The sequence below is a fragment of the Rhinopithecus roxellana genome, chromosome 8, assembly GCF_007565055.1.
Source record: "Rhinopithecus roxellana isolate Shanxi Qingling chromosome 8, ASM756505v1, whole genome shotgun sequence".
NCBI classification, from domain to species: domain Eukaryota; kingdom Metazoa; phylum Chordata; class Mammalia; order Primates; family Cercopithecidae; genus Rhinopithecus; species Rhinopithecus roxellana.
The window spans coordinates 140,753,314-140,771,098 of record NC_044556.1 but is presented as its reverse complement, the minus strand read 5'-3'; the positions used below and the strand labels follow the sequence as shown (position 1 = coordinate 140,771,098).

Sequence of the window (17,785 nt, the reverse complement as noted above, 5' to 3'; positions counted from 1 at the left end):
GGAAGTACGGTAGCAAATTTTAGTTTGTTAGGCTATCTAAAAATTCATTACCTTTAAATAAAAATGTATAGATTAAGAAAGAACAATTTGAAGTCATTTAAAATATAAAATTATAGATTATAATCAGTATTTCACTAAAGTGTGAAGTTATACATCATTACCAAAATGTAATGATGCAACTTATTGAATAATGAAGCTCTCATTCTTTTACTAATCTGACTATAGAATATATAGAATCTGTGAACTTTCGAAAATGAAAATGCATATCTTTACACATGTAGAACGATAACGTATTACCTTATTTATTTGTTTGAATATGTTCATCAAATTTAATACTTGAGTATTGATTGATGTTCTAAAAGAGCAATGTCTTTAAAGCTTTATTTTTGTACTCAGGATATTTCTTGGCAAACGATGTTATAATTTTTCTTTTTTTTTTCAGTTGTAGTTCTGAATTTTCACACTATTATCCCTTAAAATAATACGTGTTAGAAACGACCCTTATATCCTTTTCGTTATCTATTGTATGAGAACATGAAAAACATGATATTAATTAAAATTGTATGATTGCATTTTAGCAAAATATTGTCATCTCATTTCACTGAAATTTTATTAAGTCTCCCATTGTTAGACACCAACTTTGTCAGTGTTGAATTGTCTTATTTTTAGTAGTACTATAAAGCAATTTATAATAGGATTGAATAATCAAAGCCTATTGGATTAATCTTACAATTTTTCTGAGGAGTAGATAGGTAAATTAATCCAGTTTAACCATGATTATACTTTTCAACCCAATAAATATCACATGTAATCTGAAAAGAAAGTTTTCTAATTTTTGAGTTTATAGTACATGTTTTTAAATATATTTAATTAAATCACATTTAGTAGATTTAAACTATCACTTTAATTGAAAATATTAAACTATACAAAGCAGACACTCAGTGAAAACTCATAATATGTAGTTACTTAGAACACCTGCTTGCTTACAATAGCTTGAGATAATCATATTCTTTCATTTGAATTTTTATTTTATACAAAGGTGACCTCAAAAATTGGTTATTATTAGGTTACAGTAGAATACAACAGGAAAACTACGGTATTCACTTTGACTTCAAGAGTACAAATGGGATCTTAATATATATTACACTGTGCTGCTGAGAAATGAAATAAGAAAATTTCGTAAAATGCTTGGTATATCAAAAGGATTAAAAAGGTGTTAATTTTGTTGTGAAGAAAATTAAAATAGCATTTCGTTTTATCATCATTTTCTTTATTTCCCCCCCAGGTAGTCAGGGAGACCTCAATCAAAATTATCCTTGTATATGATTTTCCAAATGGAGAGGAACAGGCTCTTCAATTCCTGTTTCTTTACTATTATTCTTTAAATTCTCATTGTGCTCCTCGATTAGAGGGGGATTTTGGTTTGGCTGTTTGTTGATTAGGATCTAGGTTTGACTTTCATATACAGTCTCTGTCTGTACAAATTGAATTATAGAACATAAGTGAAAAAGTCCTTAGTTTTCCAGTTGTGCATAATATGATAATCTCTTATTGTTATGTCCCCAATCTAATAATTAATAATAATACTTTATATTTTTGTCCTTAACATTTTTTAACATTAAGAATATTTTGCTTTGGGCCAGGTATGGTGTCTCATACCTGTAATCCCAGCACTTTGGGAGGCCGAGGTGGGTGGATCACCTGAAATCAGGAGTTTGAGACCAGCCTGACCAACATGGTGAAACCCTATCTCTACTAAAGATACAAAATTAGCTGGGTATGGTGGTGCATGCATATAATCCCAGTGACTTGGGAGGCTGAGGCAGGAGAATCGCTTGAACTGGGAGGAGGAGCTTGCAGTGACTGAGATTGCGCCACTGCACTCCAGCCTGTGCAACAAGAGTGAAACTCTGTCTCAAAAAAAATAAATAAATAAATAAAAATAAATTAAATTAAAATTAAAATTAAAAAATATTTTGCTTTGATACTCTTTGAACTTGTCAACAAACAATCTGGGCTTAAAAATCATTACCTCACAACTCCGTTTGCTCCCTTTCTTCAACTGCCAAAGCTATTTTCATCCTGACGCTCAGCTCAGATGCAGATTCAGATACAGATCTTTTGTAGATTCTATTTCTATGAAGAATAAATTTTCTTTTTATGACATGGTCTTGCCAGTCATATCACACCAGGTGCACCCTAATTTAGTACTTGTTTCATCAACATTTATTCATTCACTCTACCAATACTTACATATGCAGGTTTATTTCAGAAACTTTGGTGACTGTTTTGTTGTCATTAAGACAGGAACAATTATTTTTTCTCTCCAAATTAATTTAATTGAAGGAAAGGAGATATGCAGAGAAGTAGGGCAAACTAGCAAACAAATATGTCATGTAAATGTACCATCATAGGGAAAGTAATGGGAGTACAAAAAAATGACCAACCAACTTTGAAGGGTCATAAAAAGCTTTGTGAATGAAATGGTAATCTAGTCTGAGGTTTTAAGGTCAATGTTAGGCAGATGAAGAGATCCTAGTCAAAATAGTGGTTCAGCCAGAGGAACCTCCATAAACAGATCTTGGAGAGAAAATGGAGTGAAGATGAGGTATATGATCATGGCTGAAAAATGAAGTTGATATTTGGTTAATAACTGTCCTGGCACATATACATAAGAAAGATATGGACAGAGAGTTAAGCAAGGGAAGATAATTTTAGAAGTTATTTTAAAGAGATCTGATATCCTGAAACAAAAGTCATTACTTAAGTGGGGGTAAAGGATTTACATGTTCAGATTTAACATTTTAGTAAGGTCACTCTGACTGCAGCAAAAAGAACAGATTGGATAGAGCCACATGGATGGTGGGAAAACTAGTCATGAATCTATTGCTGTAATACAGTTTAGAGGCAAAGTTGGTATTGTTGAGTGCATACCATGAGCTGGTCAAGTAAAATGGGGGTGGAAAAAAGTGGTAAATCTTGTATTTAGGGGGAAGAATGCACAGAACTTGAGGACTGATTGGATATGTGAGTGAGAAGGTAGGTGAAGGTCATGTTTAGGCTTAAAAATTTGAGTAGATGGAAGTATGATTTAGTGAGATAAGAAAACCAGAAAACGTTTGGAGAATGTTTAGTTTTCCTTGACAGAGTTATTGTTTTCTAATAGAAATGACCATAGGCAATATGCCCTGCCTTCCTTACGGCCTTCCTAAACCGGTAAGTTCCAGGGGATAGAAGCACTATCTTTATTAAGACTTAAAGCCCAACTCTGTCTCAGAATTTATCATGATACTTTGCACATTGCAATTGATCAGTAAAATTTATTTTTTAATTCTGAGTTTCTACGTCATTGCTTCTACCAGAGTGGAATTGAAAGAATGAATAAAATATTGTGGAAACACTATTGAAGATTTATGTTAAAATATTTTTAACTCATCTACCATTTATTTACTTACACAATTATGTATTTAGTAGTCACTGATTTCATAGCTAGTATTTACTTAAATGTATAATTGAAAAATAATTATTACAGTTATATATGATTATATAATAATGCTATATATTATAAACAGATTCTGGGGGTAATACATATAAATATTTTATTTTATAATAATCAAATGACTAACATTTATAGTTTAATAGATTCAATAGAATAATATATGTCATAGTATTTGAAAGAAAGTGACTTTTTAAATAGTTATTTTGAGTATTGTATATTGTATTTTGAAGATTCATAGTTTTACATTTACAAGCTTCAGTATTAGTAACCATTAATGTTAAGGAACTATTTTATAGAACAGTGTAGTATTTGCTCAAGAGAATAAATTTAGAGAATGGTTGTAGACATTGGGCAGATTAGCCAATTTTATTTATACCTTTGTCCAATACTTAAAAATTTATGAGAGGGAGAGAGAGAGGGAAAGAGAAAAAGAGACTGAGAGTGAGAATATGGTAAAAAACAAAAACAAACAAACAAACAAAAACAACCTGGTGACTCAGCCTGACGCACATGTAAGAATGTACTGTATCAGTCTTCCAATTTTCCATGGCTTCTACATTACCCAAAATTAAAGTAAATATGTTTGATAAAATGACTTTCTGAAATGACTTTTTATATTCAAATTCTTCAGCAGGTTTTGGTTCCTGAGAGAATAGTTTGGATATATAAGCAGCAAAAATCAGTCCAAATGCAAATGCAAAAAAAAGAAATGATACAGTTTGCAAAGTTAATCATTTAACGAATAGTAATAATTAGCACGGGACATCTAATTAGGTTGTGGATAATAAGATACAGAGGTTTAAAAGACGCGCCGCTGTGACATGACCCACCAATTTTAAGGATATTAAGTTTAATTCAGTGATTCCTAATATTTTGTTTATATCTTCATAGTTTCAATTCTACTGGAAATTCACTGAAAATTCAGTTATATTGGAAATAATTATGAATTTCCAGTAGAACTGGAAATTCCATATTTATGAACTTCAATATTTATGAATTTCAAATATATATCAGTATTTTAGATAAAAGTAAGGTACTGCCACCTTGGAATAAGACTATTGACAGCTAGTGAGAAAGAATAATCATATATAGAATATATATTACACACATATTATTTATGCATTTATTATATATTATATGCATTAGTATACATTAGTATATATGTAACATACTTTTGGTGTATTTTATTTCTGCACAGATTATCAAGGCCATTGAGGATTTGCAAATAGACTTGTATCATGAGGTGATCTTCACAGTAAATTTTCTTTTGTGAGAAGGAATTTAAGAGTAGGACCTATACTAAGTATCTGTTTTTCAAAGAGATATTTTAATATTTATGACTTATTTTTAATGAAAGAAATCCATAAATACCACTTCTTAATTAAATACCATGTTTTAAACATAAAGTCATGTTTTAAATTTTGTATTGTTTTTAATGTTTTTTTTTTTTTTTTTTGTTCTTCATTCTCTTTTATTTCTCTCTTTTATATAAAATCACTCTCCCATTGTCCAGAAAATATTGAGAATTGATGTTCTCATCTCCTTAGTTGGCCACTTATCCTCTTGGTTACGAATATCAAATTCTGAACTATTTTGCATTTTCACCACACTATAGAAAAAGTGATAAATTCATTAGTAGTTTAATAATTTCTACCATCTTTCATTGGAACTTGTGATTTCTCTTTCTTGGCAGTATATCTAAGTTTAGCTGTTCACCTCAGTTGTCACCCCTAATATCCTAACACTACATCGTTACAAACAAACTCTATTTGCTAAACCATCTCTGACACATGGATTAATATGGTTGTAAACCTACCCAAATAAAGCAACCAATTAAGGTCATTCATTAATAATTTATAAATTAGTACTCATGAAATGATGAATTAAATATACAATGATCTACTGTTGTGACAAACCAGGTAATGAAGCTCTTCTGATGGTGAACATTGAGTTTAATGACCACTTGCCCCAAAGATGGCTAGAAGGTTACATCCTTGCCTTAGGTGTTCTATTATGACTTTTCTCCCTGTCATGTAACTCGTGAAAAAAGTTATTAAACACTATTTCAGTATAACTTCACTGGGATATCTGAATTTGTTCATTATAAAATCTCTTCATAAAGTTCTCACAAATATAATGATTTTAAGATATCACCAAAATTAACTTAATCTGGGGTAGGATTGACATTCCTATGTGTTAACAAACTTTCAGAAAAAATTATTTCTGTTCAGAAGTGGGCAACATGTTCCCCAAATCAGAAGTAAAAAAGCAGAAATAATTAAAACCCTCAAATTATGTGGTAATTACCTCGTAATTACCTGGTAATATTTTTAGGTAGTTCCCTGCACAAAATTTAAGAAAACTTTTCTATCTTCCCATATGTTAAGATGCATAACAGTGTGAAATGATGGATATATTAAATTGTTCCACTATATTAACCATACTACATCATGATATACACCTTAAATATACACAATATAGTTATTTTTTTAAATGAGGGATATGAAGACTATGGAACAAGCTCAACACATTTGATAAAGATAGTGATAAGAATGTGGTTCTGGGTAATTCACCCATTGAAAAATTATGGAATTGCAAAACAGGACCTCAAATGCCATCTAGGTCAATTGTATCCTACTTTCTCTTCTTGTGATAGTTTGCTAAGAATGATGGTTTCCAGCTGCATCCATGTCCCTACAAAGGACGCAAACTCATCCTTTTTTATGGCTGCATAGTATTCCATGGTGTATATGTGCCACATTTTCTTAATCCAGTCTGTCACAGATGGACATTTGGGTTGATTCCAAGTCTTTGCTATTGTGAATAGTGCCGCAATAAACATACGTGTACATGTGTCTTTGTAGTAGACTAATTTATAATCCTTTGGGTATATACCCAGTAGTGGGATGGCTGGGTCATATGGTACATCTAGTTCTAGATCCTTGAGGAATTGCCATACTGTTTTCCATAATGGTTGAACTAGTTTACAATCCCACCAACAGTGTAAAAGTGTTCCTATTTCTCCACATCCTCTCCAACACCTGTTGTTTCCTGACTTCTTAATGATTGCCATTCTAACTGGTGTGAGATGGTATCTCATTGTGGTTTTGATTTGCATTTCTCTGATGGCCAGTAAAGCTGGAGGCGTCACGCTACCTGACTTCAAACTATACTACAAGGCTACAGTAACCAAAACAGCATGGTACTGGTACCAAAACAGAGCTATAGACCAATGGAACAGAACAGAGTCCTCAGAAATAATACCACACATCTACAGCCATCTGATCTTTGACAAACCTGAGAGAAACAAGAAATGGGGAAAGGATTCCCTATTTAATAAATGGTGCTGGGAAAATTGGCTAGCCATAAGTAGAAAGCTGAAACTAGATCCTTTCCTTACCCCTTATACGAAGATTAATTCAAGATGGATTAGAGACTTAAATGTTAGACCTAATACCATAAAAACCCTAGAAGAAAATCTAGGTAGTACCATTCAGGACATAGGCATGGGCAAGGACTTCATGTCTAAAACACCAAAAGCAATGGCAGCAAAAGCCAAAATTGACAAATGGGATCTAATTAAACTAAAGAGCTTTTGCACAGCAAAAGAAACTACCATCAGAGTGAACAGGTTATAACACTTTGTGTATTACAAAAATCATATGTGTGAGTACAAAATGTTTGGTTTAATTTTAAGGTATATAATGGCATGACTTCATACCAGTATAAAATATAACTTAAAACTTTACCACATGCCCTTACCATATGGTAGGCACTATTCTAGGGGTTTTACAAATATTAACTCACTCTATTTTTATAACAGACTGATGAGGTGACCTCTATACTAGTTTATGAATCTGACGCACAAAAGAAGTTAAGTAACTTGCCTAAAGTCAAACGTCTACAGAGTTATAGAAGGGGTGTTTTTGTTTTGCTTTTGTGTTTGTATTTTTTTGAGACAGAGTCTCTCTCTGTCACCCAGGATGGAGTGCAGTGGCATCATCTAAGCTCACTGCAACCCCTGCTTCCCAGGTTCAAGCGATTCTCATGGCTCAGCCTCTGGAACAGCTAGGATTACAGACGTGTATCGCTATGTCTGGCTAATTTTTGTGTATTTTTAATAGAGATGGGGTTTCACCTTGTTGGCCAGGCTGGTCTTGAACTCCCAACTTCAGGTGATCCGCCCACCTCGGCCTCCCAAAGTGCTGGGATTACAGGCGTGAGCTACTGTGCCCGGTCAGGGTTAGAATTTTAACACTAGCAGTTTGGTTCCAGAGTCTATTTTTTTAACCACTGTGAATATTGTCTTTTGATGTTATATAGTCTAATTTGCTATATTGGTTATTGGGTTTGGAGAAAATCTGACCTCATTTTCAAAGAACTATTTTCTAAGTTGTTTATTAGGATGAAATAAGTATTGTTTGAATATTTTCAATAATATTCTTGTTCACATCTACATTTGGTAATAAGAAAACTTCATTTGGATGGTGTGACTGAAGTTCTATTCAATTAAGAAGTATACCCTTTCAGATGATATATGTAATATGGAATTAAGTAGTATGTTTGAATAATTTATTCTGTCTTTATGAAATGAAAAATTCCTCATTGAAATTAAGAAATTATATCTTCTAAAAATAATGATTACATTTTGCCAGTCTGAATGTATATGATAAGCAAAATAAAAATAACAAAGATGTGTTTAACAAAGATGAGCAATGTTTTTTAGTCATAGAAGGATTATTATACTATACTACTATACATAAGAATAATTGTGTTTATAAATGTAAGTAAGCTATAATTATTTTAAAATAAATGACATAGTTCTCATAAGCCAAAACATATGTAAAATTATTTTTTTCAGCAGATTTGAAAGTTAGGAGTTGAATCATTTGACAATGGTACGTTTATACAGATAACAGAAAATAGTCTAGAATCTCCAAGCTCCTATTCTAAAATTATTCTATTATAATATTCCTTCTTATAGAAAATCATTTTTACAATATCTTCACCTGTAAGGCTTCCTATGTTGTTTACAAAAGAGGGTACTCTTTAATCCCCTTAGTGAGCATCTCTTATGATTGAGGCAACTCATGTAGTATGCGAGTAATGTCCTTTTAATTTTGTGATATGTAAGAGTTCACTCATTGTATCACTGTTTTGAGCTACTTCAGAGCTGCTTCTACTACTATAGAAGTAGTTTAGGATTAAATTATAAATAATGGGGTATAGCTAGGAAAGCAAATTAAAACCACCAGTGTTCTTATTCAAATACCAGAGAAATATGGTAACTAGTATTACTGGTATATCTTACTTAATACTCTAAATCTTAATTTTTTTTTTTCTGAAGACATTTTGCTGAGTAAGAACTCACACAAGTAAACCTTTCTCATTAGTCAGAATCTTTGTACTCTGTAGTTCTATGTGCTATGAATAATACTGTATGAAAAGTTGATGAGGATAGAAAGAAAAATTGAATTCAAATATTTTTAGAATTTTCTGGTGCAGCATATAGACATTACATCAGCAGCTTTGTATAAAGTTTCTTACACTGTACTATACTGGGATTATACATCTTATTACTTTTTTTTGAATGGTTATACTACAACGTATGCAGTTTCAAAGTCTATGAATAATCTGCTTTAGCTTAATTTATGTGCATTCGTTTAATTTATGTGCATATAATTTTGGAGGTATGACTTCTTATGAATAATACATATGCACATTTAAATCTTTAAAGACCCTAGAACTAATGTAATTGGATTCTGTTTAAGTAATCAGATATGCAGTTTTTTCCTAACAGAAAAATGAAAAAAAAAAAAAAAAAAACTGGGAAAAGACACTACTCCTCCCATCCACTCTCCTTCACACACATGTATTCATCTATCAATCTGTCTTTCTATCATCTCTCTGTCTCACTCTGTGTCTGTCTCTATATCTGTATCTATATATCTATAATAAGTATACACATATACACACACATATACATACATATATTTTAAATATATGTGTATTCTTACATCCACAGTTTTACTCCATGTTTATCTAGATTAGGGAAGTAATGACATGAATATCTTTGCTTCATTTTAAAGCATTTATCTAAAATAAAGATACAATAAAATTAAATCTAGTATTAAAATTTATAACAAAATTTATGAAACACTTGAACATATTAATTATTTATTTGTATCTGTCCAACTTTATAAAACATTCAACTTCTGATTTTTGCTCAATAGGCTTTAATGATCCACTGAATGAAATTGTTATGCCAAAGTCTGTTATGACTCAGTATCTTATTTTCCATTAATATAAAAAAGGCACAAATTATAAAAGATATACAGCTCTGAAAAAAAATCATTTTGGTTTGTATTTTATTCTCTTTTGCTAATGTTAATTTAAAACAATGATATTAGCTTAAAATTTAAAAATTGGCCACCTCAACACCTTAATTGAAAGAAAGGAATCTTCTAGGGGTTAACTAATTGCCTGTGTATTTTGTCTAGGTGTTGAGGGAAAGCTAAGAGAATGAAGGCTCTAAATCCCCAGTGGAAGCATGATATGGCGAAGCAGAGCTGGTGCTGAATTGTTCTCTCTGATGGCTCTATGGGAGTGGATAGCACTGAGTCTTCATTGCTGGGTTTTAGCGGTTGCTGCTGTTTCGGATCAGCATGCCACAAGCCCCTTCGACTGGCTCCTCTCTGATAAGGGACCTTTCCATCGCTCACAGGAATACACAGATTTTGTGGACAGAAGCCGGCAGGGATTTAGCACAAGATACAAGATATACAGGTATGAAGCAAAGGGAAAGCAATTACAGAATTATCATCCTTGAAGGTTGTGTATAAATAAGTTTCTCAAAGGGAAAGTTTCAGATGGGAAAGAGTTATTATCAGAAGGATTGCTATTTACCATGCACCATAGTAATGTTTTCTTGTTATTCAGAAGTATTTCTTATAGATGTAATATATTATGATAAAAATAGATAATGGTGACCACTTGTCTATCACTCCCAAAGTTAAGCATGTTACACTGCCTTAAAGTAAATGGCAATGTACTTGGAAGCTGAGTTTCTTATTTTAAATAGGCAAAATTTTGAAGTGAAATTTTAAAAATTGCTTTTCCTTTCTACCTTATACAATGCTATGTTACCTTTTTCAGCCTAAATGGAAATGGTATCTTCTACTAGTCACTGAGAAGTTGAGTCACCTCATCCTTTTTTACCTGAAAGGTAATTGTATGTTCAGAAGCTAAAGGAAACAGCAATGGAATAAAAACAAGTAGCAGATAAATAAGACATGATAACAAAGATCAAAGAAATGGATGGGATTAAGATATATGATCTTTAACATTTATCAAAGTTCTATGCTTAAAATCTAAATAAGTTACACAAAAAGAGTAATATAGTAAATCCAGCAAAGGTTGCCTGCTCACCTGATGTCCCGTGAATACATTAAGTAGAAGAGTGTACAAGTGGTTGCCTGATGGATTGATCTATATTGATCTATGCCATGAAGAACATTTTATGTGAAGTTATTACTTCAATGTGTTTATTGGTGATAGACTTTTACAATTCCTAGTTATTGGTTTAACATTTATGAAGAAGCACATTTGTTGTGCATTTTTGTGTGTCTGTATCTATGTAGATACTCCTATATAAATATTTCATTTTGTTCTGTATGTGCACCAGAGGGCACTCTGCTTGTTTGTCTGTGGTCATTTATACAGCATTATGAGAAATTTATAAATCCTATCAGCAATGTATATTTACAGAAGAGACTGAGTGTCCTGAACAAGTTCCATGAAGCATCATACAATTATTGTTTTGCCTTTTCAAAAATAAAAAAAAAAGTATCGTATTCCATGCAACCGTAAAACTGTCATAAGCCTAATGAAAAGATTTACTATATTTTTTAAATAAATGAAATGATGAGGCCGGGCGTGGTGGCTCACGCTTGTAATCCCAGCACTTTGGGAGGCGGAGGTGGGTGGATCACCAGGTCAAGAGATGCAGACCATCTTTCAACATGGTGAAACCCCGTCTCTATTAACAATACAAAAATTAGCTGGGCGTGGTGGCATGCGCCTGTAGTCCTAGCTACTCGGGAGGCGAGGCAAGAGAATCGCTTGAACCTGGGAGGAGGAGCTTGCAGTGAGCTGAGATGCACCACTGCACTCCAGCCTGGGTGACACAGCGAGACTCCGTCTCAAAAAAAAAAAATAAATAAATAAATAAATAAATAAATAAAAAAAACAAACAAACAGGAAAAACAAGAATACTACAGATTTTCTTTCTGAAATGCAGCAGAAATTGTCAACATTTTGTGATTCTGGGTTCATTTATTTTTATACGTGTTTATTGATTTAGCCAGTTTTTCTTCACAGATTGTGTGAAGCTACCTGAATTTAGAATTGTAAGGATGTGTTAGATTTTAGCACTCTGCAAGAAGATTTTTAACACTCTGCCAGACAAACTGATGCCAGCACATGTCTCCATGATTTATTGGCATCTGTATCTGGAGGTCTAAGGTGCTGTCTTACGTGTGATTGTTGTGGTTTAGCTTATCCGTCAATCAGCTGTGAGCTGCAAACATGGCTTGACATGTTTTTGTTTTTGTTTTGGGACGGAGTCTCATTCTGTCACCCAGGCTGGAGTGCAGTGACATGATCTTGGCACACTGCAACCTCCGTCTCCTGGGTTTAAGCGATTCTCCTGCCTCAGGTTCCCAAGTAGCTTAGATTAACAGGCACCCGCCACCGCGCCCAGTTAATTTTTGTATTGTTAGTAGAGACGGAATTTCACTATGTTGGCGAGGCTGGTCTTGAACTTCTGACTTCAAATGATCTGCCCGCCGCGGCCTCCCAAAGTGCTGGGATTACAGTAGTGAGCCACCGCGCGCGGCCAGCTTGACATGTTTTTGGAGGTGCTGGGTTGAATGAAAGAGGCATTATTTGGATAACAGATGTTAAAGGTAATGAACAAAAGTGCTTTGAGGTTTGTTTGCAAGGCTTATACATTGTTTGGTTTTTATGCAACTCACTTCCTGGAGACCTTCATTAGCTCCGTGCTACTTATCCTTCCTATGTCTTTACCTTTGTGGCTTGAATAAACATGTAAAGATATTAAATCCATTTATAAACAATGGAGCTAGGTTATAACGTCTTATAAAACCGTTTAAACATTGCAAATGATGCTACAGTTATTGATAGGTGCTATAAAAAGAACAATATAATTTATTCATTAGAGTTCCTTTAGTTTTAGTAAAGTGAGTTTTTGTCTTTAATAGTTTTCTTCAAAAACAATTTTTAGAGGGTTCATCTTTCATTAATGTTTGCCATAAAATATAGAATTTGTGAATACTTAAAACACATAGATGGAAAATTAGTGTTTTCCGTATTTAAATACTTGATTTGTCATTTTAAAGATTGTAATTTCCTAAAGTGATCAGCCCAATGATACTAGTGCTTATTATTACTATCATCAACACATTCTTGGGGAATATTGCATTGACTTTGTTTCTGAAAGGCACTAGTTACGAATGTAAAGCATATCAAACTTGTTAAAGTAATTAGGTCAAATCTATTTTCACATGTGTTTCTTCATTTCTTCCTCTTCTCCAGCAACATATTTTTATTTTCACTCCAAATATAGAACAGCAAGGGCACAGTAATCAAAAATTATTAAAATCATAGCTAAGGCTAAGATTTTTAAAAATTGTCATCATGTTTGAAAAGGTGTGTTTTTGTCAACTATAATGTAACTTACATTTATGTTTTTAAACTTGTGTATATTTAAAGTTATTTACAGAATTTGTATCTGAAACTTCATTAAGACTTAAAAGATGATTAATTTGTGGGTTGGTCACTGAGTTGGAAGATTTAGAATGAGAATGGTAACACACAACTTGTTATTTGGACAAATATTGTAAGTTAGATTTCGAACTATTTTTCCCAATATCCTCAGATTGGTTCCTGAATAAAATAATAAGGCATTTTGAAAAAATTGCCTCATTAAAAAAAATAAAGGCATTTCTAAAAGTGTTTTTAGTTTCAGAAAGTGAGCTATGCCTGGAGAAATTTTGTCTACTCTGCTGCATGGAATAGAGGGACACTTGGCCCCTTAGTAAGCTGGAACATTGTGTTTGCAGTTGTATTCTAGAAACACTAGCCCTCAGGCTGTAAGCCTGTCAGGATATGTATAATTTTCTCCAGGACATGGCAATCTTTATTCTTTTAATACATTAGGGGATATCTAGACAAGAGACTCATTTTTAGTGGCTCAAACTTAGATGCAGTTATCTTGAACCACTGATATGAGTTCTAAGGTCACAGGCTGGCAATTTTCATTACCATAAAATAAACATTTCACATATGTAAATCTTCAGATATGATGATTCAAAACAAAAATATTTTTTTTTCTTTCCCTAACTTCTACCATTCTTTGGTTAACCACATGTGTAAGTGAACTATGGGAAAATGATATTGATTTTCTTATAATTTTTCAAAATATTATACAGACATGTCATATTATCACAACTTTGTGTGCTTCTTCAGAGCACTCAAATAATGCTACAAATTTGATAACAGGAGACAATTGAGATGAATGTTGTGCCTTTTTAGTGTTTTTAGTCGTGTTCTTGAAAAAAATTATATTTAAAAAATGACTAATGAAAGACAAGATAGTCTAAAAAAAGTTCAGCCACTATGTGGTCACTTCATATGTGACAGGATTATAATGAAATCTTGTGTGGGAAAGAGTGAACTTTTGAATAAATATTTCTTTATATGGGTATCTATATGAAAAAAGCAGAAATTTAATCCTCTCTTCATAACATATTTATAGATCTATTTTATATGGAAAAAGGATCTCAATAGGAAAGGCAAAAATATTAAGTTTCCAGAAGAAAACAGAGAAAAAAGCTTCATAATTTTGGAATACATAAGAATCCATTTAAATACAAGTTATTAAGAATTCAAATACAAGTATTTTTCATCAGGAATAAGAATTGGACAAGTATTTATTGATAAAGAGTTGTTTTTAAGAATATACAATTCTCTATAATAAAAACTATAAGGATTCTGGTTTAAAATGTCTTTAAAGTAGCAATCCGGATACAGATCACTTCAAACTTCCTATTAAAATACTATATTAATTATCAGGAAGGAAAATGAAAACTCATAACAACACAGAAAATTATGATGAATATGTAACTTTCTGCCAGAATATGAGAGGGATTTAAATAGTTATAAGCTTCTTATAAGTTATAAGACTAGCAAAATATATTTTAATACTTCAGATGAGCAAGCCCAAATGCCTCAACAAAGGTGGCACTTACCCTAAATACAGAAGGGAGCTGTGTCGTTACCATCAGCTAACTACTCCGAAGCCCAGAGTTAGATCCTAATAGGAACTTTGCACCTCCCTCTCTATGACAGGATCCTACCTTGAGATGTAGCCACAGTCAAATGATCTCTCTCACTCACTATGTTTGGAGTTAGTACATGGCAAGAATGATGTAGTAGGAGGATATGAAATAAGGATGCCCCATGTAATATTTGAGACACAATTAAACCAAAAAACAAAGAAACAGAAAATATTTTTGTCTATTTAAATTTCAATTTATTTGTTTGCCATGTATTTTTATTTGCTAAATTTGGCAACTCTAGAAGGGAATACATGAGTACTAGTATTAATGATTATATATCTTTGACAAAGAACAAGGACTTTCAGAAGTAAATTGGGAACAGGGAGAGGAATAGCCTTTAATGTAGTTAATGTTGTTTCCCCTGGACTTTCTTGTTAAGATTGTCAGAGAAATGAATGTCAGGGTAAATTCCGCCTCAGCTATACACTGATAATCAAGCCCAAACCACTATACATCAGTGCACTCTCCTGCAAAACGAAGAAAGAATTGGAGACACTGATCAATACATGCTGTTTCAGCAAAATCTACATATTGATAGAGCCCTGTCTATTCCACATGACAAATAAAATAATACAGTAATATACTATATATAATACACGCACACACACACACACACACGCTATAATACAATAGCACCTTTGGTAGTATGTGACAGTTTGAGTATCATAGTAGGGAGACCATGCTTTTACTGAAGGGAGAAGGTAACAAACTTTGTAAAATAGTCAAACGAAAGAAATAAATATCTTAAAGATTTAATAGAAGAGATTACCTCTTCATGATCCTTCTCCCTGATATACACATACACACAGAAGCACACATGAATGCTTAGTCTCTTCAATAGATTGTAGGAAATTGTGGTATCTCTAAAAACAGAGGAATATATGGTAAGAAAAAGATAGGGTGAAAATAAAAAGGAGTTTGGAGGATGTGATAATAATGCAAATAAAATAAAATGTAGCAACAGAAATGAAATTCACACTAAAAATTATCACACAGAGTTTGGTGAAAAATAGTAAATATTGTTTCAAAATTTCAAGGAAATGTTAAAATATGATTCTTGGAACAGGCAGTATTTAACAATAAAGATAACTATTAAGTTTAAGTGACCTAGGGTTATAAACTCCTATGATGTAAATAAATACTTAGAGATCTGAATTTGAGTAAAACCTTAGAAAAATTAAACAGAGCTGAAATTCAAATTTATTAATATTTCCATTTCTAACCAGAAAAATTAAGTTTCAAATATTATTGCCAACCTTAACAATAACAACTTGCAGATGTAAAAAGCATTATGTGTATTTTGAAAATTTCCTGCTACATATAAAGAGAGACATAACAAAAGTTTAAAAATAAATGAAAATGATAGAATTATCAAACTTGAAACCAGGTAACCAGAAAAAAACAAAAATATAGCAAATGTAATAAGTGTAAACATTTCCAGCTCTAAAAATAATTATCATAATCAGACTGAAACATTTCTTTGAATATGCTACTTTTAGCAAAGCTAACTAAGACAAAATTAGACCCAACATAAAAAGTAAAAAGATCATCAATTTTCTTAAATGCCATATAACACTATATAATGAATAGTAAGTTATACATAGATCTTCTGGGAGAAACTAAAAAAAAAAAAAAAAAAAACACACACACACACACACACATAATTGTCAAAAGAAACTTTAATCTGCTATTTTAAATTTTATGGATGAAATAGACCACACACACACACAACACACTCCCCAAGTGTAGGGGTGATAAGAAAAAAGATTATTTAAATATATAATTCAATACAATTGTACTGATATACAGAATTTTGTGCATTAAATATGTAATATGCATCTTAAATATGGTCATGGAATGTATACTCAATTTGACTTTATTCTAACCCACAAAGAAAAATATTAACATAATAAATTAAATATATCCTTGTTTTCAGAATTCTCAAAAATCTTAAGAATGCAAATTTAAAACTAGATATTAAGAATACAAATTTAAAGAAATAAATTTAACTGTTTCCTCAGAAAACTGAAAATTGAGTTTTAATGGTACTAAATATTGTTTTATTTTCAAAAGATATTCAATACAATAGGAAATTCTTTCATATTCCTTCAAATTTAAGTAAAACAAAACACATAAAAATTTAAAAACGTAAAATAGGGCTGTAATTATTTTAGGATGGTCTTACTTTTTAAATATATACAAATGTACACTAAAAAGACTACAAGTATTGCACCTAAATATTTGAGTTATCTCTTGTGTAAAGTTTTATAGGTTTTCCCTCACACTTTTTTGTGATGAGTATGTGTACATTTTATGATCAGGCAAAATATTAGCTGTTATTAAAAACATTCAGATGAGCTGTAATTTATTTGAAAAGTCATTTGCAAGTAACTAACAATGAAATTATGATTTACCAGGGTTATTTAGGAAAAAGTTAAAAATAGAGTTAAAATAATGAAACATAATTTCTCCTTTTAGCCTTAGCATTAATTTTTTAAATAATTATAATTAAACATCTTCGTATGTGAAAGACAGACTATAACATAAGTCAGAAGTGTTTGGGGATCATAGCTATATGTTGTGTATATATATATACAGAGAGAGCTATAGGGAGAAAGAGGGACTGCAAAACGTGTGTGTATACTTTCATATCTATATTTTATATACATAGTGCAAAAGGTATGTGTGTACATATATATCAAACAATATTTAATTCCAATCTCTTCCCCTTTTGTAGTCTGGAAAAGGGCAAGGGATTGGAATTACTTCTTATTTAAGAAATTAAAAAGAAACTAATACATCCTATTTCTAGTATATAATAAGTTATTCACAAATACATATACAAGATATTCAAAAATGTTGGTTA

The 17,785-nt window shown here is 31.8% G+C and overlaps 1 protein-coding gene across 2 annotated transcripts in view; it reads left to right on the top strand.

The window, feature by feature from the left end:
- The window catches only part of BRINP3 (BMP/retinoic acid inducible neural specific 3), a 404,576-nt gene that overhangs the window by 13,982 nt on the left and 372,809 nt on the right, over window positions 1-17,785 (top strand). For both annotated transcript variants that reach the window (XM_010366528.2, XM_010366529.2), the window contains exon 2: window positions 10,000-10,285. In XM_010366528.2, coding sequence (XP_010364830.1) covers window positions 10,050-10,285 — 236 coding nt within the window. In that variant the 5' untranslated portion in view covers window positions 10,000-10,049. The remainder of the gene's footprint in view (window positions 1-9,999; window positions 10,286-17,785) is intronic.